Source organism: Linepithema humile, chromosome 4 (genome assembly GCF_040581485.1).
Source record: "Linepithema humile isolate Giens D197 chromosome 4, Lhum_UNIL_v1.0, whole genome shotgun sequence".
NCBI classification, from domain to species: Eukaryota; Metazoa; Arthropoda; class Insecta; order Hymenoptera; family Formicidae; genus Linepithema; species Linepithema humile.
Window position 1 is genome coordinate 9,705,849 of NC_090131.1, and position 25,177 is coordinate 9,731,025.

Here is a 25,177-nt window from a genome sequence, read left to right on the forward strand (position 1 = left end):
GAAATGACCTTGAAGATGAGGGCAGTTGTCAAATTCAAAGTCATCATTGAATGTCCCCCTTAAAACCCAACAACTTTTGTCTGAAACATTTTTTGCTAAAACCAATTTCTACAAAGTTATTAAAGGTGGGACATTAAAATCGGACACCCTGTATAACTTCTATTGCGCATAGCGCCCTCTAGAGGCGCTATTCAAGCGAAATATTACACAACTGAACTCTACTTGGCAAGATTCTTTCCAACGATATAATACATACCCATTTGCGATTAACACTTCGTGCACTTCCCTTGTTAGTTTTTAAGTTATAATTGAAAATAGTTAATTATACGAGTTCGGTACAGCGGGCAGACACGAACGACACAATGCATCATGAGACTAACGTAATAGTTGACAGTCTCATGATGCGTTGCGTTTTCCCACCTGCCTATTATGCCCAGTGAACTTTATACTGGAATACTCATTTAAATAGGATAGTCCGGAACATAAGAGACAGAAAACCAGTACCAATCTGTCTTTTTCTAATGCTGTACTATTTAAGCTGAAAGACGTTAAATATTGGAGTATTGTTTGTAATTTTTTTAAATTTATTCGAAATTATTGTTAACATAATTTGCTGTAGAGAAATCGAACATTAAAAGGCTTATTTTTTTTTAAAGACACCTTAAAAGGGCATCTTTAAGCTAAAAATGATGCACCGTCTCTAAAGATGTCTTTAAATATGTACTAGAATATCGTCACATTTATTGTTTCATTTAACAAGGGAATTGACCCAAGTGTCCCCCTTCGATTTTGACGAGCTTTAAATATGTTGCAAAGTAGCTCAAAATAAGACACGTATTTTTTTTATCTGCGTTCTCGCACGTTTAGGGTTGAAACAATTACAAGCTAAAGCGGTCTATTTGATTTTGACTGAATTTTGTCAAAACTGTAAGAGGTATCAAAAAATGTTTTGAATAAGAGTTGCATGGTCTGTTATAAGCTTTATAACCGCGCAGCTGGATTTTTAAAAAATTTTATATTTTTTAATTTACCTTTACCCTTTCTTATTATTTTTACAAATTTCAAAATTTTTATCATAACAAAAGTTATAGCATTTTTTACGCTGAATTTAACCATATATGATTTTATTCTCTCTCTCTCTCTCTCTCTCTCTCTCTCTCTCTCTCTCTCTCTCTCTCTCTCTCTCTCTCTCTCTCTCTCTCTCCCCCCCCCTTTCCTCTCCTTCTTCTCTCTCCTTCCTTTCTTTTTCCCTCTCCCCCCTCTCTTTTTCGTAAATTTTGCACGAATTGGTCTGGTGTTAGTCTATGGTAGCAACACATGATGCGACGCGCATATGGATGCGACGGCACACTGTGGAAAAAATCAATATTACTAAAAAAATAGATAATTTTATGAAAGTTCTAAAAATGTTATAAATTTTTGTTTATTTTTTAGTGGTCCATATTTTAGAGATATCTTGCAACAAACCGATAACAGAAAGTCAACCGTACTTGCACTTACACAATGTGACACAACTGGCATTAAATCACATTGGCATCATCAAAAATAGACAGCTAGCATTAATAGATGTCAACAAGGATTTATTTTTAGTCGCAATAAAGAGTACAGGCAGAGTGTGCAAAATAGGTATGATATATACAAGTATGATTATTATAAATACATTTATAATTATTAAGATTATAAATCTTCTTTAATTGTATGTTTTAGCTGCAATGGCACATAATATTGTATGGGCAGCTGATACAAATGTCTTAGCTGCAATGTTAGATACTAACTTATCAGTATGGCTATGCCCTAATTGTGTTCATTATAGTGATCGCAAAGTAATACGACGAACAAGAATTGATAAGGAAAACAGGTATTGTTCATACAAATTATTTGATATATATTATGTAGTATTAAAATCGACAATTATTTTGTCTTCCAAAAAAACTGTACCTTTTCTCTTTTTTTCCAATTGATTATTCTATTTTAGTATCAAAAAATAGCTTTAAACATATAAGGTCATAAAAGGCCTACAGCTACCGACGCTATTTACAAACAGTGGCCTTTGATTTAGGCGACACCGAAGCCGCCGATTCTACCGACGCGATGCGCGAGCGTTAGAGGCAGATAGCGGCTCATCCTTTCTTTTATTATTCTTTAGAAATAACAAAATGCGAACGCGGCCAATCGAGCTCGATGAGCGATCAGTCAGTCTTGAGCTGGCTTCCGTACGAAGCAGTTCTGTTTTTTCGTGGCCGGCCGTCAATGTTAATCCACGCAAACATGCAAACGAATTATTAAAACATTTACGTACATTAAGCACGCCCACAATTTATTACGGAAACCCTTACAAAATTCAGAAGCGAGATTCCATTGGCGTCAAGTCCGGCGTTATGATAGTATGAATTAAGAAAAACTAATTGTGTTTTACGGACATATTCGGTGATCATTATGAGAAGATCGCGAACAGTTATGTCTATGGAAACGCAGACGAATTAAGAAAGAATCGCCTGTGTCGTGCGTTCACTTTAGGCTATGCCACGCGCGGTTATGTTACGTGAGGTTATGTGTGCGGTTTATGTTACGTATCCGGTATATGTGCCCGTTATGAATCCGGTCCGCGCATTTCTATAATACTACATTTATGGAATTACGTTTTATGAACTCACGAAATTACGTTTTGTGAACTTATGAAGTTACGTTTTATGAACTTACGGAATTACGTTTCTAAGATCGTGTGCGGATTGATCGATATATATTTCAATCGCGAATACGAATCTTAACTCAACAAACGGAAGATAAAGTGCCAAGATGAGCACACTTACGGTGGCGGAACTTAAGGAAAAGCTGAAAAGCAAGAATCTGCCGACGATCGGAACAAAAACCGAATTAGTGAAACGACTGTTGGAGGCGGGAGTCTTGCATGAAGAATTACATGTCACGGGACACGCACCTGAAGAACCGTACGAGATGCAATCCGACGGGCCCCAGCAAGGAACGAGTGCTCAAGTCGCTGTCTCTACTCTCCGAGAGACTGAGCTCGCACGGAAGAAAAGAGATTTAACCATTCGCGAAGCTGAGCTATTAAGAAGAGAACTGGCGTTGTTAAGGATGTCGCCAAGACCAGAAGCAGACGAGCCTGTTCGAGCCACTGTAAAGAAATGGCAAGAACTCAAAGATTTAATCGGCGAATTTAGCGGTAACAATCTAGATTTCGATGGGAAAGACAAGTAAAAAAGTTGCTCTCCTCTTATGACTTAGATGACTACAGAGCAAAGACGCTAGTGTGCAGCAGGTTAAGTGGCAAAGCGCTAACTTGGTACCATTCAAGAGTCGATTGTGTCGAATTAAACTGTGATGACCTTCTCCGAGAATTAAGAAGAATGTATGGGCAACGGCCAGATCAGTTGGTTTTACGTCACGAACTTGAAGCAAGAATCTGGAACGCGGGTGAAACGTTTGCGGATTATTTGCATGACAAGGTGACGCTGGCGAATCGAGTGCCAGTATCAAACACGGAAATTATTAGTTACGTTATCGAGGGCATTCCAAACCAGGAATTACGCACGCAGGCTAGAGTGCAATGCTACCAGACAGTAGACGCTATGCTGACGGCATTCGCGAATGTCCCGTCACCCAAAGGAACATCTTACCGACCGCTTACGCAACATCGTGGTGACCACTCAATACAAGGAAAAAATAAACAACAGAGCAAAGAACAACGTAAATCTAAAGAAGCGGATTCATCAAGCCCGAGGAAGTGCTACAATTGCAACGAGTCTGGACATCTTGCAGCGGATTGCACGAAACCGAAGAGAGAACGAGGATCTTGTTTTAAGTGCGGAAAGTTAGGTCACCGTGCTAATCAGTGCAGCCCTCCGAAGGAAGACATCAACTGCGTGATACAGGGACAACGAGAGGACGATGATTTCCGGCGACTGGTGGAACTACAAATAAACGATAAGGACGGTAACTTTAAAATGGATTTTAACGCGTTAATCGATTCAGGGAGCCCTATCTGCTTCGTTAAAAAATGTTATATTCCGCGGAAATATGTTGTTGTTGATTCGGGACGCGACCGATTCTTTGGTGTTAACGGCAGCGGATTGAAAGTATTGGGCCTTGTAAAAGCAACACTCGTATTTAATCACGAGAAATATTTTATTGTATTACGTGTCGTCCCGGACGAAACAATGCAAAATCCAATGATACTGGGACGCGATTTTATGAAGCTGGCAAGGTTATCATTGAGCAATAAAGAAGTTATCGATATTATGAATATTGAGATGGATAATAATAACTCTCACGTGTCTCCGCAAGATATGCGTATAAACGAGAACCTTTCGACTGAGGTGAAGACGCGAGCACGTAATATGTTCGAGAAATGTTATGTTAACGTACAGAGACCACCAAATCCTGCGGTAGAAAACACGATGAAACTTACGCTTACAAACGATAAACCGTTTTCGTGCGCGCCGCGACGACTTTCCTACGATGAAAAAACTAAGTTACGACACATTTTAGATGACCTAATCGTCAAGGGTATCATCAGAGAGAGTGCATCCGAATATGCATCGCCAATTGTCCTAATAAAAAAGAAAAACGGAGAGGTACGAATGTGCATAGATTTTCGGGCCTTAAATAAGATAACAACTCGTGATAACTTCCCGCTCCCCCTAATCGAAGATTAACTGGATTTATTAGAAGGGAAAAAATATTTTACGACATTAGATCTAAAAGATGGATTTTTCCATATTAAAATGCACGAAGATTCCGTAAAATATACTTCGTTTGTCACGCCTTTAGGACAGTACGAGTACGTGAGAATGCCATTCGGATTAAAAGGTGCTCCTCTCAAATTCCAACGTTATGTAACGCAGATATTTAAAGATCTAATTAATGCAGGAGAAATATCTGTATATTTGGACGACTTCCTCATCGCGACGGAAACAATCGAACACCATTTTCAAATATTAGAAGAAGTTCTTAAATTACTTGTCGCGAATCGTTTAGAATTACGTTTAGATAAATGTCGCTTTTTCCAAACAAAGCTAGATTATTTAGGTTATATGATAACTAACGGAAACATACGACCGACAGATCAAGGCATCGAAGCGGTAAAGAAATTTCCCATTCCGCGAAATACTAGAGACGTACAGAGTTTCCTAGGTTTATGTTCCTATTTTAGAAAGTTTGTAGAGAATTTTTCAATTATAGAAAAACCTCTGTACGACCTGACAAGAAAAGACGCGAATTTTCATTTTGGGGAAATAGAGAAACGAGCATTCAAAATGCTTAAAGACCGATTGATTGATACACCTATATTAAGCCTATATTCTCCACGAGATGAGACAGAGCTCCACTGTGACGCGAGCTCAGTTGGTTTTGGAGCGATTCTATTACAAAAAAAGGCAGATCGGAAACTGCACCCAATATTTTATTTCTCTAAAAGAACAACCGAGGCAGAATCGAGGTACCATAGCTTCGAGTTGGAAACATTGGCAATAATTTATGCACTCCGCCGATTTTGGACGTATCTACTCGGACTAAAAATCAAAATTATCACCGATTGTCAAGCCTTAAGTCTAACGCTAAATAAAAAAGAGACTAACCCTCGTATTGCGCGGTGGGTTTTAGAATTGCAAAATTATGACTACACTCTCGAACACAGATCCGGTTCTCGCATGTTACACGTTGACGCACTAAATCGACAAATTTTCGTAGTCGAAGATAACTCCTTTGACAAAAACCTCGCATTATGTCAAAGCGATGATCCCGTAATTACCAAAATTCGGAAGGAATTAGAACTCTCTGAAAGTAAATTATTTGAAATGAGAAACGGATTAGTGTATAAGAAACGTCAAGGGCAAATTTTATTTTATGTTCCTAACGCATTAGAGACTAGCGTTATCCATAAGTATCATAATGAAATGAGTCACGTGAGTACCGAGAAAACAATTCGAAATATACTAGGCAGTTATTGGTTCCCTGAAATGAAAGCAAAAGTCGAAAAACATCTCAAGAGTTATCTAAAGTGTATCGCGTTTGCACCAAATTCCGGAAAACCCGAAGGCACGTTACATAATATACCCAAAAGTAATATACCGTTCGCCACGATACACGTCGATCACTTAGCCCCTGCATCTAAATCGGGCTTCATTAAAAACCGGTATATTTTTCTTATTATCGACGCATTCACAAAATATGTAAAATTATATGCTACTAAAAGCACTAACACGACAGAAGTCATAAAATGCCTCCGTTCTTATTTCGAGCATTACAGTTGACCGTTACGTATTATTTCGGATCGTGGTAGTTGCTTCACGTCGCGTGAATTTGAAGAATTTTTAAATACTCAAAACATACAACACGTTAAGATCGCCACCGCTTCACCTCAGGCGAATGGCCAAGTTGAAAGGCTTAACCGTACGATTTTGCCGATGATGGCTAAGTTAGCGGATGAACGAAATACATCCTGGTGTAATACGCTCAAAGATGTGGAATTTGCTTGTAACAACACCGTGTCTAAGGCCACAAACGAATGCCCAAGCATGCTGCTTTTTGGAGTATGTCAGCGCGGTAATATAATCGACGAGTTACGAGATGCGTTAGAGATAAATGGACAAATTGAAACACCCCGTGATTTACCGTATTTGCGCGAAAAGGCTAGTCAACAAATCCAAAAGACTCAAAACGCAAATAAGCAAGTTTATGATCGCAAACATAAGGTCACAACGAAATACCAGATAGGTGACAAAATAATGATAAGAAATTTCGATAATTCGCCAGGTGTTTCTCAAAAATTGATACCGAAATTTAAAGGTCCATATCAAATCGATCGCGTGCTCCGAAACGATCGGTATGTAATCAAAGATGTCGAAAGATTTCAATTATCGCAAACTCCCTATCGTGGGACATGGGAAGCGTCAAACATGCGACCTTGGACACCGGGTTAATATAAACTTAGATTAAGATACTTACTATTCTTTCCGTATTATTTATGCGTTGTATAACCGTTGATATAAGATAAGTTTAAGCCATATATGTATTTTATTATTAAGTTTGAGTTGGATTCACCTGCGCATTATGTCAGGTGATAAGTTTTATCTTTTTCTTTTTCGCCGCCCCCCATGTGCGATTAATCGGGGCGATTAATGGTCAGGCTGGCCGAATTATAAGGTCATAAAAGGCCTACAGCTACCGACGCTATTTACAAACAGTGGCCTTTGATTTAGGCGACACCGAAGCCGCTGATTCTACTGACGCGATGCGCGAGCGTTAGAGGCAGATAGCGGCTCATCCTTTCTTTTATTATTCTTTAGAAATAACAAAATGCGAACGCGGCCAATCGAGCTCGATGAGCGATCAGTCAGTCTTAAGCTGGCTTCCGTACGAAGCAGTTCTGTTTTTTCGTGGCCGGCCGTCAATGTTAATCCACGCAAACATGCAAACGAATTATTAAAACATTTACGTACATTAAGCACGCCCACAATTTATTACGGAAACCCTTACAAACATAATAGTTTTTAGCGTAAATGTTTGGCTAGATTTCCGTATGCGATCCATAAGATCTTTGGGTAGAGTTCCGAAAGAGTCAACCCTCCAATTTTGCTGCCGTTTGGTATACTACTGTATTTTGGTGCGCTGATTATGAATATGATAATGAAAATTACCGACAAGGTCATTTTCAAGGTCAAAACTTAAGAAAGCTTTTTTAAACATTACGGCGTTTTGCCTACGCGCGTTTGAGTGTGTTCGAACTGATGAGAAGAGATAGAGTCAATTGTGTAGAAATGTGTTTATTTTTTTGTCAGAGAGTTTATATGTACAGTGTTTGGAGCTTGAGTGCGCCAGTGGCGCGCTCACGGCAAAGTGTAAGGCCGCGAGTTTAGAACAAAAACTGACGGGCGCGGTAAGAGATTACCGGCCGCGTCTGAGTGATTTGAATCGGGTCCTAAAAAGGACGGTTCTTACGAGGGTGCACGTTGCATTCCTTTCTCATGTGTCGGAAGTGTTCCGTGCGGGAAGTGATCCTCTGCATGGTAGTTGCTCTGTGAGCAAGCCCTAGGCGGCGAGGTTTGAGTTGCGATGGAGTATGTCTCCGGTGTGCCATGCGCTGCGACTGTCCGACTCTCGGTGGCGCAGTTCGTTCTGCGGGCCGAGGAGAGAGAGGCCTTCGCATTCGGATGTCCCCTGGTATGTGAGTGTCCCGTGGGAGCCGAGTCAGCCGGGCACAGAACTCTAAGGGAATTAATTTCCACTGTAGAGTCTGTGGTGGCGACGGCGATGCTGGTGCGTCAGCTGACCGTAGAGGCACATACCTCCGTGAGGTGTGCGGTCGGAGCTGGGACTGTGTCTCTCGCTTCCGTGCCTTCCTCCCAGGTACTGTGAAAAGATCGAGAAGACTTGTAGCGAACTAATCGCTGGTTACGCTCTTTCGGTGCAGAGCTATGACTCCGCTCAAGGGCCCTTTTGTAAAGCTCGCCTTGAAGCGAGTGAGTGAAGTAGCAGATCGAGTCGACGCTCTTTTATAATGATCGATTTTCGATCGCGAGAAAACCTTACACTGCCTGCGCTACCTAGCGGTGTAGTTGTAGGCTTAGAGCTTGGTTGAGGGCCTGCGACGTGTAGCGGTGCCGCGGTGTATTACACCGCTTCGATGCGGTGTGGCGCGGTATGCCGCCACAAACATTATTTTGATAAACATTAATGTAATAAAGAAATAAAAATAAAAATTTAAATAAAAGTTGTAGCTCTTGAAAAAATACATTATTTATGTCCTATGCATTTTTGGCATGGAACCAATATTTTTCAAAAAAAATGAGATAATAGGAAAGACACTCCTACTCCATCCACGTTTTACACTACACTTTACAACGCGAAACGAGGTTCCATATGGGTTTGCAACTTTCCACGCAAAGCGAGATTTTAACCCAAACCTATGTGTATAGTTTTTTAGATGGTGGAGCTTCCCGAAGGGGGGGGGGACACTGCATAGTGCGGGGGGAGTGTTTTTTCTATTATCTCATTTTTTTCGAAAAATATTGATTTTGTGCGAAAAATGCATAGTACATAAATAATGTATTTTTTTAAGAGCTACAACTTTTATTTGAAACATTTCTTTGTTACATCAATATTTATCAAGATAATTAAAAGAAACAATAATTTTTTAGTTTTTTAAAGTAGTTTTGATTTTGAAAATGACTTTGTCGGCAATTTTCATGATCATATTTGTAATCAGCGCATTAAAATACAGTATACCAATCGACAGCAAAATCGGAGGGTTGACTCTTTCGGAACTTTATTCAGATATTTTTACCAAACTTGGCTAATATATTCGCTAGATATCGCTGGTATGTGGCGGTTTGAGTGTCACAAAAAATTTTTATTAACTTATTTTATTTATTTTTTATATATTTATTAACACTACTGTGTAGATAGTATAATTAAAATAAGCATCTACTATCCATATACTAACTCCAAGAATATATTTTAACCAACAAATATATGTATGTTTCTATAAAGTTTTAATCTGTAATAAAGATTCGTTCTATCCAAGAAAATTCAGCAACCCAAAAGTTTCAAAAAATTTGAAACTTTACAGGATTATAGTACATGTGAATTAAATTACAAAGCTTTTGTTATTTTAGCTAAAAAACAATTCTAGGATAAAAACATTCTTTCAAAGAAAATTCGCTTTCATATTTTTGCTAATATTTTTGAAACCATAAGAGATATTGAAAACATGTTAAATACAAAATATTATAGTTTTTAATGGTTTCTAACATTATAATAAAAAAATTTTTTTTTATTACCCCTTAATTCTGAAAAATTTTGTGGTCAATTTTACCCTTTGAAAAAATTAATTATTTATTAAAAATTAATTAATTAAATAATCGTTTATTAGTACATAAGGTTGTATTAATAAAGAGGTTGAGAAAATAATTGTTTTATTTTATTAGTATTGTAAGCGTATAGAGCTGTAAGGCTTGTTTAGATATTTGGTAGGCGGTCGGAATAATTGGGAGAGTAGTGGAGAAGCCGAAGGGGGGGGGGGGAGGGACAAGCTTAGTGCTATGTTGTGGAACGAAAGATCTTGAGTTTAAAACCCGGTCAGCTCCTTTATTTTTCCGACGCTTACATTATTGAATATTTCAATATTAAATATTATTGAATATTCCAAATAGTAAGAAGATGAAAGCATGTACTACTAATAGCACAACTGAACGTGAATCGCTAACGTAAAAATATTGCAGAACTGTTTAGTAAATAATGTTACGTTGTTGTAAGCTATAAGCAGCTTGTGCTTTAGAATGCTTTTCTTTAAAATGTTGTACGATGATTGATTACGGAGATACAAAACTTTAATTAAAATAGAAATTTTTAATTCAATCCTTAATATCTTGACAACGAAAAATTGAACAACAATCGCCAACTACACAACTTTTAAAGGAAAAGTTTCAATTTTATGAATGCGTTTAATAAAACTTTTATCAGATTTTCTTTGCACATTGTGCACGCAAAATCGAGTAAAAAATTTTTATTTTATCGAGCTCTTTGTTTGCAAATTGAAATCAGATAGAAAAGAATTTAAATAGGTTATATGCATTTAAAAATTGAGAGATTTAGAGCTTTAACAGTTTGGAGAAATGCTTTTTTAGCAAGTTAATACAATTTTTTGTTACAGCTATTTGAAAATTGTCTTTGTTTTTAACTAAAGTCAAGTGATCCCTAAATTTTTTTGGGAAGTGTATGTTGATATTTTATTATTTAAAAAACTATTTAAGAAACATTAGATATTTTCTTTTTAAAATTGTTATTCCTTCCTATTTCTTATTCAATAAGATTTACGACATTTTTTATCTTTAATGTTTAGTAATAAGTGAGAATAAAATTTGACAAGAGGTAATAGTAGATTCATGATCTTTGTCTTGGCGACGTTCATCCTCAGATCAACAATTCTGGCTTTGTCTGCAAGGTTTTGTATCTTCTTCTCATCCATGTCGGCATAGTTTTGTAACAGAAGGTAGATGTTATCGGCGAACTCCAGGTCTTCCAGTCGTTCGGTTAGCTCCCACTGAAGGCCTTTCCTCTTTCTTTTGGTGACGTTCTTTATCACCTAATCCAGCACAAGAAGAAAGAGGGTAGGTGATAAAATGCATTCCTAATGCACCTTATCCAGAGCCGACTGAAAAGAGTTTTGTGATCTTTCCTTTGTGAATGACTTTACACGTGTAGTTGTTGTACGTCTCCCTGATGATTTTGATAACCTTTTCGGGTATGTCATACTTTCTCAGTGTCTTCCACATACTGCTTTTTTTGAAGGAGTCAAACTTTTTTTCGAAATCCACAAATAGAAGGTAAAGGTTGGATACTTGTTAGATTGTTCGAAAATAACGTGAAGGATGCCGATTTTGTATGTGCACGAGCAGTTGCTCCTGAAGTCTGCCTGCTCCCTGCGAAGTTGCGTCTCCACCCGCACTTTGATTCTGTTCAGCATCACCCGCGTCAGTACTTTTAGGATTAAGAATAAGGTGATTTCTTTTCAGTTGTGAAAGTTGGTGATATCCCCTTGCTTCGATAGTTTATTTAGAAGTTCTTCTCTTCATTCATTCGGCGTGTTTTCCAAGTTCAAGATTTTTGTGAACAGAGAATGTAGAAGATCGATCGCGATGTCTAGATGACTTGACAAAAACTCAGGTGAAACGTTGTCTATTTCCAGAGCTTTTCTGTTCTTTAGTTGTTTTATCGCTTCGATCCTTTTTTTTAGAATAGTTCTAAGCTGATCGTATTTCTATCTTTCTCCTTCCCGCCTCCTCTTCTGATTCTGAATTGTTTTCATCCGCATCCTTCCTGTTCAATACCTCCGTGAAGCCGTGCTCTCGCCAGTCTAATTGAGCTTTTTCATTGGCAAATAAATCTTCTTGCTTGCTCCTTACAGGGCGACACTGAGGAGTGAACCTTTTTCTAGTCAGTGCCTGTGTGACGTCGTACAGTTCTTTCATGTTCCCAATGCCTGCTGTGGTCCCCGCTCTCTAAGCCAGGTCGGAGATCCACTTCTTACGGTCTGCCCTGGCACTCCTCTTCACTTCTCAGTCCATGATTTGGTAGGTTGGAGCTCAGCTTTCTGCTTGGTACCTGCTATTGTTCATTTTCAGCTCTCTCCGTCGTTCTATACAATCCCAAGTGCCCGCTATCATCCACTTTTTCCTCCTGGTGTTCTTGTAACCAAGTATCTTCTCCGTCGTATTTGTCAACACGATCTTCACCTTGGCGTAATGCTCTTCGACGCTGTCCCCGTCTTCTTGCAGACTTCTTAACTTGATTTTCAGTTCCAGCCTGAATTGCTGCCTACTGTCTTCGTTTCTCAGCATTCTAATGTTAAACTTCTTATTTTGGAGATCAAAATGCTTTCTTGCACCGGCAATTTTGATGCAAACATGAGCTGTTATGAGATAATGGTCGCTGCCAATGTCTGCTCCTCTGCAGTTTCTGACATCTAAAAGAGATGTCGCCTCTCCTGTTAATGACAAGGTGGTCAATCTGATTTTGGGTGCGCAAATTTGGGGAGATCCATGACACTTTGTAGCACTCCTTATGTAGGAAGATCGTGCTACCAATGAGCAGGTCACTACTGGCGCAGAAATCTACCAGGAGCTCACCGTTGTTATTGATGACGCCCAGTCCGTAGCGTCCCATTACTTACTCCATTCTTAAATTATCAGAACCCAATTATATTTAACCCTTTGCGTTGAGATCTCCCATTGCTATTAAGATATCTTTTTTGTTGATGGTCTACACCAGTATTCGGAATTAGTTGAACATTTCAGCTGATTTCCGCAGTACGCCTCCTTTCCTCTCCTTATCGCGCGTGCCGCAGCCGCTAGGGTTAGCGCCGCCGAGCGTTAGGAGCGGCACTATCTAATTATGAGTGGGTTCTTTTTTCTATTTATTAAAATTTAAAAAAATTTATTAAAAATAAATTTTTATTTTTAAATTTACTAACAATAAGTGGAAATATTTCAATAGATTTTTACGTCACCCAAGAGGTACTAATGCTGAACCGTTTTTTTTAAAGTGGTTTCTATCCACATTATTGCATCAATTGTTCATTCTTATAAAAGGCCAAGAAAATCTAATTAAGGAAATCTCTTTTATATATTTTTTTTTCAAATTAAAAATTTGTTATTTTTATTTTTATTTTAGTAGAGTAGGCCTACTGAGGAAACCACTTAAAAAAAAAACGCATCAGCATTAGTACCTCATGGGTGACGTGGAAATCTATTAAAATATTTCCACTTAATAAATTCAAAAATAAAAAATTTATTTTTAATGAATTTTAATAAATTTTTTAAAATTTTAGTAAATAGGGAGAAGAACCCATAATCAACTTATAATCAGATAGTGCCGCTCCTAATGCTGGGCGGCGCTGGCCCTAGCGGCTGTGGCGCGCGCGGTAAGGAAAGGAAAGGAGGCGAATACCGCGGAAATTGGCTAAAATGTTCAACTAATTCCGAGCACTAGTCTACACGGTTGTTTTAGTTCTGTGTAGAATTGTAGTTCTGGCCTTGCAGTCTATCTCGGCATCCTCCGTGGCTGCGTATCATTGGACGTTCTTCACTACCCCTTGAATCTAGCGAGAACGATCCTTGATGACACAGACTTCCAGTCGATTAAACTGATCTTCGCTCTCTTACTCAGTAGTAATCCCACTCCTTCCTGTTGCGGATTGTTCGACTTTCCTGAGTTTAAGAAGGTTTGTTCAGTCAGAGTTTTCATTTCCCCAAACTCATTCCATCGCACTTCACTCATTGTTTAGTCCTAGTTTTAATATGCGCTCTCTATGAATATATTAGCTCTAGCGTAGCTATCTTCACCAATAATTTCTTGTTCTTCCCGAAAAACCACAAGTGTGCCTAATGACAGTTGTAACGCGGTAAACCTGCGTACAACAAAAGTACAAGGAAAGTAACATGTTAATATTTCCTTCAACTCATCTGATATATGAGACGACTGAGTACGGTCGCAACACTCACTTCCAGAATGTCTAGTCTGTGTCTCTCCGCCTCGACTGCGAGTTGTTTCAATTTGCCGACTTGGTGCAGGATTCTAGCATTTCAAAAACCAAATCGTATTCTTTTTTATACCAAAAGTCATTGCTTTCAGATCTGTCCGGTTACTTCTCTTCAGTAATAGTTGTCTAGGCGAGACTGCGAGTTATTAGCCCATAGACGCCGAGTGCCATGATAGGGTTGTCACCTCTAAGCCCTGACACCTGCTGTCATCAAGGTTGGTGGAGGGAAAATGTCATTTTTTACATCTTCAATTAAGCTATGGTTATCCTGTCAATACCTGGTCGCCAGAGACCGCGCTGGAAAGTGAGGTTGCAGGAGAAGCTATTTGAGTCGCATCCTACATCATGCACCCTTTTACTCCAAGCACTCATTTAAAAAATCTATCTTTTTATCTTCAATAATACCCTATACACAGAGTAAAGCATTACCTTCAAATCTATAAATTGTGTCACTAATTTTCTACCTTTCTTTCAAATGTACCTATTTATCATCATATAGACATTATCCATTGCTCACATAACCATTTTGAACTCTATTTAATCTTGTGGCAGTAAAACTTTCAGTTCTATCTCTTCTTAAGGGGATGCTGGAGTGAAAGCCGAACTCCGACGCGAAAGCGCCATCATTTCGATAGTACTAAAAATGGAAATGACATTATCAGCGTAGCCTACGGACCTACGCCGCGTGTGTACGCATTTGTTTGTAGTGGTAACTCACTACACTGACGTGTAGTCTGTGTACATGTGTCATCGGAAGTTTGTAAACAAACGATGCTTGCGCTTGTTTCCTCGACTGAAATTTCGTCGCAAAGCTGCAATATAATGTCCGAGAAGACATAGGCGTATACAAGGTGTCAAATAAATATGAACTAAATATGACAAAATAATAAATGAAAAATATACATATAATACTATGGCTGCGTTCCGTAAAGAGCATATGCGCGCATACGTTACGTATACTATAGATACATGCGCGCATATGTGCTTTACGGAACGCAGCCTATATATATCACTGAAGAAAAATGTCATATACTTTTCTTATTTTTATCCTTATGTAGTAAATACGAAATAACTAATTATTCAATTAATTAATATATATATATATATAGGGGGGGTACATATATATATACATTCTTTCTCAACTTTACACCCATGCTGCCCATTTTCTATTTGATCTAAAAATTTGTGAATAAATCTCAAAATTTACAGAAAAATGTAAGCTTTCCAATGGCGCGTGGCAAAATTATCAAATTCAATTGGATCATACTTAAATTTCAGAAAACCGAAAAAAAATAATAAAAACGGTAATTATTCAAGTGTAGCGATTATTTATTCAACGTTTTTCTCTTCCAATTAACACTTTCAAGTACTCTGCTTATTTGTGCACTGTCACATGAGTCTGAACTAAAATGGCGGATCCAATATGGCCGCCAAAAATTTGAAAAATTTAAGAAATTAACGGATTTTTGTATAACTTAACACCAAAGAGTTTTTCTGTATGCTAAATACAAATCTCAAATCGGATTTTGAAAATTCAAAATGGCGGATCTAATACGACCACCAAAAATATTGAAAAATTTAAGAAGTTAACGGATTTTTATAAAACTTGGTATCAGGAGTATATTTGAGACGCAGATTTTAAAATTTCATCATTAAATTCGTATTTATCGACCTATTTGGTCTAAAGATTATCGAAAAACTATTAAAATTTATAATAAAATTCAAGTCCTCCATGGGCGCGTGGCAAAATTATCAAATTCAATTGGATCATTATTTTTTTTCTGAGCCTAGTCAAAAAAGTTTCATAAAATAAGATTGTGAAATCCATTTTGTACACATTCGAGAGAGTTTCTCTACCGCGATATTATGGCCATTCATTACAACATTTTAACGTTAAAAAACGTTTCATTGTGATTCCGTAAATTTCTAAACGCTTTAATATTTGGATTTGTATATCCGACTCCCATGGTTCTGAGCTTTTTTGTGCTTTGAGCGTTTCTCTGAGGTTTTCTTCGAACAGTTCTTTTCAGAGCTACTTTTAACCGTTCTTTTAGGACTGCTCTCAGAACAATACTACAGAAAATTCTATTATCTGTACTATTTTTGATCGTGAATTTTAGAATTTGATTTTGAATATGTCCAGTATACACGGTGATAGATGTTGCAATCCCTACAATATGGAAGGTCACAGAGGGAAAGATCTTCGACGCATTTCGAGTGTTATCAAACGATTATTCCCAAAATTTCCAGATAATGCTAAAATTTGTGCAGCATGTAGGAAAATGAAATATCCTCGCATGAATGAAGATACGCACGTCTTATCGAGTCTTGATAAAACGTTTGATAATTGTACTCATGATACTGAACAGAATATTTTTGTATCTTCCGGTGCATCTTCATTATCTTTCAGTGGAATTGAATGCAATATAAAATTACAAAGAGAGATTGAGTTGGAAGATATGTTGAGTGGATTGAAAGAAAAATTTTCCACTCTTGAAATTAATGATCCTTTGAGATTGACAATTTTGACTGTAGTACCAGATGCATGGAGTCTAAGTCAAATTTCTCGGGAATTCAACTGTTCTAGGTATTTTGCAAAAAAAGCTAGAGAATTGAAAGCATCTAAGGGCGTTTTAGCAGAAACAACTGCTAAGAATGGTAAACCATTGCCGGAAAGTACTGTTACACGAATTAAAGATTTTTACAATAGTGACGAAAATAGCAAAATCATGCCAGGTATAAAAGATATGGTTTCAGTAAAAAATGACGAGGGCAGAGATTTGATTCAGAAACGTCTTCTCCTTTCAGACTTAAGAGGTCTTTATGATATTTATAGTAAATGCCATCCTGACTGTCATGTTAGTTTTAGTAAATTTGCCCAACTCCGACCAAAACATTGTATACTTGCTGGTGCGAATGGTACGCATTTGGTCTGTGTCTGTACGATACATCAAAATTGCAAATTGATGATTGACTCTGTCAATTTAAATAATCTTACTAAAGATTCCAATGTGATTTTACATGATTATAAAGATTGCTTACGCCAAATCGTGTGCAAAAATTCTGATGAAAATTGTTATATTGGAGAATGCTGTAAATGTCCTGGTATTATTGAACTAAAAAAACATTTGAAAGAACTCTTAGATGAGAAAGGTATTCACCACATACAGTTCAGTGTCTGGACAACAACTGACAGATCAACTCTTCAGACGCAAATTCTTCCGTCGTCGGAATTTGTCGATGAATTTTGTGACAAATTTATCATTCTAAGACCTCATTCTTTCATTGCAAAAGAACAATCTCGATTGTATCAGGAAAGAAAAAAGAATTTAAAAAAAGATGAAGTTCTTGCAGTATTAGATTTTTCTGAGAATTACAAGTATGTTGTGCAAGATGCATCGCAGGCATTCCATTTTAATAATTCACAATGTACTGTCTTTCCTGTCGTGTGTTACTATAAAAAAGAGTTAGAACTTGAACACAAAAGTTTTATTTTTTTGTCGGATAGTACACTTCATGACACAGCTGCTGTATATACTGTACAAAAGATGCTGATTCCTGAATTGAAAATAATAATTCCTGAGCTAAGAAGAGTAATCTACTTTAGCGATGGGGCAAAACAGCATTTTAAAAATAAATATCAGATGATGAATCTAATGCATCACGAAGAGGATTTTGGTGTTGCAGCGGAATGGAACTATCATGCCACTGCACATGGTAAAGGTGCTTCAGACGGTGTAAGTGCTGTGTTCAAAAGGGAAGCTATGCGAGCTAGCCTCCTTAGTAAACCGAACGATGCCATTCTTTCATTCGAGAAACTTGTTGACTGGGCTCAAAAAAATTCTAAAAGTATTAGTATACTGTCATATAATGACAAAGAGCACCAAAAGACAAAAAGATTTTTGAAAAAACGATTTGATGTAGCTCCACCAGTTCCAGAGATTCTGAGAAATCACTGTTTCGTCCCAATTAACAAAGAAATGGTGATTAAGAGATATTCCAATGCTAGTAATAGTTCGACTTTTTCATATCAAGATTTCAAAAAGTAGGGGGTAAAAGCTCAGGCGACATAAGAATCACAGGTATCTCTAGTATCAAGTTTTATAAAAATCTGTCAATTTCCTAAATTTTCAATATTTTTGGTCTTCATATTAGATCTGACATTTTCAGTTTTCGAAATCCGACTTAAGATTTGTATTTAGCTGGCCGTAAAACTCTCTGTTCAAATTTTATAAAACTCCCTTACTTTTAAAAATTTTTCAAATTCTTAGTTGCCATATTAGATCCGCCATTTTGAATTTTCGAAATGCGACTTCAGATTCGTTATTAGCAACCCGAAAAAGTCCCTGATACCAAGTATTATAAAAATCCGTTAACTTCTTAAATTTTTCAATATTTTTAGTGGTCGTATTAGATCCGCCATTTTGAATTTTCAAAATCCGATTTGAGATTTGTATTCAACATACAGAAAAACTCTTTGGTATTAGGTTTTACAAAAATCCGTTAATTTCTTAAATTTTTTTAATTTTTGGCGGCCATATTGGATCCGCCATTTTAGTTTAGACTCATGTGACAGTGCACAGATAAACAGAGTACTCGAAAGTGTTAACTGGAAGAGAAAAACGTCGAATAAATAATCGCTACACTTGAATAATTACCGTTTTTATTATTTTTTTCGGTTTTCTGAAATTTTAAGTACGATCCAATTGAATTTGATAATTTTGCCACGCGCCATTGGAAAGCTTACATTTTTCTGTAAATGTTAAGATTTTTTCAAAACTTTTTAGATTAAATAGAAAATGGGCAGCATGGGTGTAAAGTTGAGAAAGAATGCCCCATATATATATACATGAATAAAAAGTTATCTTTATTTTGTATTTTATGTGATAATGACTAAAATAATGAGAGTATATATCATTTCAGTTACATAAAAAACAAAATAAAGATAACTATATTCAATATATATATGTATGTATTGAATAATTAATTAACTTATTTAATTATTTTGTATTAATTACATATGAATAAAAATAGGGAAAGCATATAACATATTTTTCCAGTTAGATATATAGTATTATACATACATTTTTCAAATCAAATATTTTATCATATCTAATTTATATCTATTAGACACCTTGTATAAGTCTATTTCGTCTCGTATGTACATCATACAACCATACAATAGAATTTCAGTTGCGAGAAAAAAGGTTAAATGACCTTATAAATTATCCGATAAAACATAAACATAAACACCACACGTGTAGTAAATTACTAACTATAAGAAAATACGTATTTCTTAAAATCTGCCAGTTTACGAATAAATCGTCTTTAGCTCTCTTTTTTCTAAACTGTCAGCTGACGTTAGATCGCCTCTGGCTTTTGTAATTCTAAATTGCCACTCCACGAGAAAACCGCCTTTGGCTTGTCTTATTCTATATTGCCAGTCCACGAGAAAACCACCTCTGGCTTGTCTTATTCTTTATTGTAAGATATTTTTATTATGTTATATGCTTTATATATATATTATATATAATGTATATTATGTGCTATATTATCTATATTCAAATCAAAATATCTTTTTAAAATGACATCATTTTGTATACTTTTTTTACAATAAATGTATATGATATATGCCATATTTTTTATTTCTAAAGCATGAAATATAAAAATATTTTTAATTTCTTGTGTCTATTATTTGTAAAAAAATCTTGATAAAAGAAACAATAATTTTGCGACTTGCAATAATCTGTTTCAATATATGCTTCTTCTAAATACTTACAATTAGCCTTATTTTACGTGATTGATTAACTTGGTATTTAAAATACGTATCAAAAATGTATTTCTATTATAGTAGAAAAGAAACATTCTTGTCTTACAACAGAGAGAAATGGCAAAATATAATATTGTCTAAAGTACAGTCCAATAAAAACTGTTAAAATTGAACATTTTATAAAACCACTGTGATTCATGAAAAATCAGAACTATTATTTTAAAAATATAGACTGTGTGTTATTTTAAATATTTCGACTGTGTGTTTTAAACTGCACTACACATTCAAAAATCACAGAATAATTTTATTTCTGCAAAGTTGTGTATAATGTTAGTGGAAAAGTAATTTATTTGTTATTACATATACATGATATTTTACCATTCCTCTGTGTGTAAGACTACAATGTTTTTTTTCTACTGAACTAGAAATTAATTTTATATTTTGATGTGTATTTTAGACACCAAGGTAAACGCATAAAATAAGGCTAATAGTAAGTATTTAAAAGAAGTATATATTGAAACAGATTATCGCAAATCACGAAATTAATGTTTTTTTATCAAGATTTTTTTACAAATGATACATACAAGAAACTAAAAATACCTTTATATTTCATGCTTTATAAATAAGTTATATGACATGTCATACGTCATATAACTAATATATAATATAAGTTATATGACATATACATTTATTATAAAAATATATACAATATACAAAATGATATTAATTTTGGTAATTATGCAGAATACCCACGTCACCTCCGATTTTGACCCAACTGGTCTCATTCGATGCGTTTTTTTTTTTTTTTTTTAAACTTTTTCCTTTTACTAAATTGTCGCTCTGTCCCAGGAGACGAGATATTAAGCGTCAAAGTTGACGACTTTTCAAGTTAAAAAATCTGTCACTTTGACGAATTATAGCGATGTGAGCATACGCTGCGATCAGGCGCGCATGCGTTGTAACAGAATTGTGCGCGAAGTATAAAATATATTTCTGATAATCATTAATTGCAAGTCGCAAACCCATATAAAATAGTATAATTATGGACCTTGCTTTGCGTAGACACAGGGTATTCCGCCCCCCCCGGAGGGGGGGGGGACCCCCTGTGTAAAATAAAAATAATAAAACTTTCGTGCGTATTCCAGAGCGGCATAGATTGCTTAATCTATCAAACTAGCTTTAGCATTATATATTTTTGTGCAATCCAAACTAGCTTTAGCATAGCTAGATTAAGCAATCTATGCCGCTCTGGAATACGCACGAAAGTTTTATTATTTTTATTTTACACAGGGGGTCCGCCCCCCCCCCGCAGGGGGGGGCGGAATACCCTGTGTCTACGCAAAGCAAGGTCCATAATTATACTATTTTATATGGGTTTGCGACTTGCAATTAATAATTATCCGCGCACAATTCTGTTACAACGCATGCGCGCCTGACCGCAGCGTATGCTCACATCGCTATAATTCATCAAAGTGACAGTTTTTTAACCTGAAAAGTCGTCAACTTTGACGCTTAATATCTCGTCTCCTGGGACAGAGCGACAATTTAGTGAAAGGAAAAAGTTTTTTTAAACAAAAAACGCATCGAATGAGACCAGTTGGGTCAAAATCGGAGGTGACGTGGGTATTCTGCATAATTACCTTAACTTTTTACATAGATACTTTGATGTGAATATATATATATGGAGCACATAATATACATAATATATACACATGAAGCAAATGAATAAAAGTATTTTACAGAAATTAGAATATGAATGTATGTAACTAAATGTAAATGTTTGCAAAAATGTTGGAAAATTTATGTATAATACATACACTTTTCTTGGATAAAGTTCCAAATAGGTGAAACGTCCGATTTTTTTGAAACTGCACTATTTTATGTATTTTGGCGCGCTGATTACGAATATAATAATGAAAATCGCCGACAAGGTCATTTTCAAGGTCAAAACTCCAAAAAAAGTAAAAAAATATCACTTTTTTGAGATTATTTCGAGAAATATTGATGTAACGAAAAAATGTCTCAAATAAAAGTTGTAGTTCTTGTAAAAATACATTATTTATGTTCTATGCATTTTTTGTGTAAAACTGATAATTTTCGAGAAAATTGACGTTAAAGATTAAAAACTTTGGTAAACAGGTAGGCCTTAGCTTGCATGCGCATGCCGTTCAAGAATGTAGCGGCGTGTGTGCGTATACAATTTATGTATATTTATTAAATCTTTGCCTTGCTAAAAATCTAATGAGTCTACAATATACTAAAAATACTAGATACTGAAAAGATTAGCAAGACCCCAACGCAAGGTGTGCGCGCGCAGAAAGTTTATATGAATTAAATCTTTGCCTTACTAAAAGTATAATGAGTCTACTACATACTAAAAATTTTAAATACAGGAAAGATTAGCAAGACCCCAACGCAAGGTGTGTGCGCGCAGAAAGCTTATATGAATTAAATCTTCGCCTTACTAAAGGTATGATGAGTTTACAATATACTAAAAATATTTGATACTGAAAAGATTAGCAAGACCCCTACGCAAGGTAGAAAGCATATTGTGTTAGAAAGTTATTTTCAACTTCTATAATAGACACTAGCTATATAATAGGCGGGGGGAGGGGCGGAGCCTCCGAAGATTTAATTCATATAAGCTTTCTGCGCGCACACACCTTGCGTTGGGGTCTTGCTAATCTTTCCTGTATTTAAAATTTTTAGTATGTAGTAGACTCATTATACTTTTAGTAAGGCAAAGATTTAATTCATATAAACTTTCTGCGCGCGCACACCTTGCGTTGGGGTCTTGCTAATCTTTTCAGTATCTAGTATTTTTAGTATATTGTAGACTCATTAGATTTTTAGCAAGGCAAAGATTTAATAAATATACATAAATTGTATACGCACACACGCCGCTACATTCTTGAACGGCATGCGCATGCAAGCTAAGGCCTACCTGTTTACCAAAGTTTTTAATCTTTAACGTCAATTTTCTCGAAAATTATCAGTTTTACACAAAAAATGCATAGAACATAAATAATGTATTTTTACAAGAACTACAACTTTTATTTGAGACATTTTTTCGTTACATCAATATTTCTCGAAATAATCTCAAAAAAGTGATATTTTTTTACTTTTTCTGACCTTGTTTTGACTTTGAAAATAACCTAGTCGGCGATTTTCATTATCATATTCGTAATCAGCGCGCCAAACTACATAAAATAGTGGAGTTTCAAAACAATCGGGCGTTTCACCTATTCGGAACTGCACCCCTTTTCTTATCCTTCAGAGTGCCTTTAATTCATTTTCTTCAGCCGGGTTTCCTAGCACATAACAGACACACACATAACTAACCTAAAAGATTCTGATGTATATGACAAATAGCACTGAGAACTGTATAGCGCCTCTATCCCAAAATCCAGGAACTAATCTATTGCCCTTTTTTACCTTATTATTGTCTATATTGCACGCATGCTTTGCATAAATTCTAATTCAGGAAACATTTTTAGACTACATCTCTGAACTCAATTTTAACAGTTTCCTACCCGGTAAAAAATTTCTCATATATAATCATGTAGCATTTAATAGAGTTATACAATATTTTACATAATTGTGTAAAAATATGTATAATTATACATGACGAAATATAAAACGTTATATATATATACAGGGTGTCAATTAAGTCCCGGGACGGCTGAATATTTTCAAATGTAAAGTATTTTTGAAAAAGGTCAAGGTCATTTCTGAAGTAATTTTCAACGAGGAATTCAACGGTGACCTTCAATTTGACCTTGAGCTTGACCTTCAAGATCATTTCAAGGTTAGATTAGGTTTTTTAAAAAATAACCCCTATTTTTGATTCCAAAATCTAATAGCTGGTGTCAAGAGTGCAACATGCAACTGCATACTTTTTCTTGAAAGCAACTATGTGTTTTCTTTATACCAATTGATTCGCCTCATTATTTTATGCATAAAAGTATTAAGGTAAGATTCCCAAAAATTGAATGTTTTACAAGATATTTTGTATTTTATGTCAAAATACTGTAATTTACAAGCCTCATAACTCGAAAAGTACTTAATGAAAAATAACTTCATTATAGTGTTTTGAAAAGCTCTTGACACCAGCTATTAGATTTTGGACTAAAAAATAGGGGTTTCTATTTTAAAAAATTACTCTGACCTTCAAATGACCTTGAAAATCAACTGCGAGGTCAAAGTCAAGGTCACCCTCAGATAGATCCCTCGAAATCATGCAAATTTCGTCTGAGCCATTTTTTTGTACAAGCACATCCCTACGTTTTAAAAGGGTGGGACGGGTGGTCTGAAACACCCGGTATATATATAAATGGAGCGACTGCAGTATAGAATTACATGTAAGTACTTTTTATACATACTTATATATAATGTCAACAATATTTTATATATAATTATATATGAATCTCTGTTAGTCTAATATATGATTATGTATAAGTCTTGCATCATGTATAAACATATATAAGTAAGAAGCAAATTTCAGATATAGTCATACGCAATTGTATATGATTTTGTATAAACGAGAAATTCTGGCTAATTGTGTCACTTTTTCCTTAATTTCACTTAATGCCTTGATTTAGAAATATTTTACTTTTCTAAAAGTTTGTATACCTTTTTCTTATCGCGCGCGTGCATGCAAGAGAGGAATATAAACAAAATAAAATAAAAAAACACTATTTTACATTTATAAGAGATATATGTTATTTATTGTATTTCTAAATAATATGAGAAAAATAAATAACATGAGATATAAATACATTTTATGAGTGATACAAATAGTTCGAAAATTAGTGCTTGGAGTATTTAAAGAAGAGATTTTTAAGAAAGGACCTTATCAAGTCACTCTTACTGCCCATACAGCACAGAACATTGCAATTACATTGCAGCAATGTTACAATCTTGCAAGTTGCAATGTAATATTGTTGAGACATTATTGCAACCTGTAATTGTAATATTTCATGAGAATGTGACAGCAACATTCCAATAACATTGCAATAGCAATATTCAATAATCGCTAGTTCGTTTGTTTACCGCTATGCGACGCGCGTTGCAAAATCTATCTCGTATTTTAGTTTTAGTCATGATGATTATATGAAACTTGCAAAGAGTGGCTAGTAAGATTAAAGACATAGTAATTATTTTTATCAGTTTAATTTTTCTGATACGACCTTAACACAGAAAAATCAGATATTAAACTGATTGTTTAAAAATCGGACAGATAAATGTCCGAATAAATAAAAATATATGCAACATTATTCTAAGATTGTAATAACAATGCATTATTGCAAATTCATTACATTGCAATATTACTGTAATATTTCGTTACA

General features: G+C 35.6%; 1 protein-coding gene across 9 annotated transcripts in view; it reads left to right on the forward strand.

The window, feature by feature from the left end:
• Oseg5 (intraflagellar transport protein Oseg5) overlaps positions 1–25,177 on the forward strand; it is a 323,588-nt gene that overhangs the window by 174,135 nt on the left and 124,276 nt on the right. For all 9 annotated transcript variants that reach the window (XR_010889950.1, XR_010889949.1, XM_067354041.1 and 6 more), the window contains 2 exons: positions 1,435–1,626; positions 1,708–1,858. Coding sequence is in view for 7 of the 9 variants with exons in the window: in XM_067354041.1 (XP_067210142.1) it covers positions 1,435–1,626; positions 1,708–1,858 (343 nt within the window). In the remaining 2 variants the exon portion in view is untranslated. The remainder of the gene's footprint in view (positions 1–1,434; positions 1,627–1,707; positions 1,859–25,177) is intronic.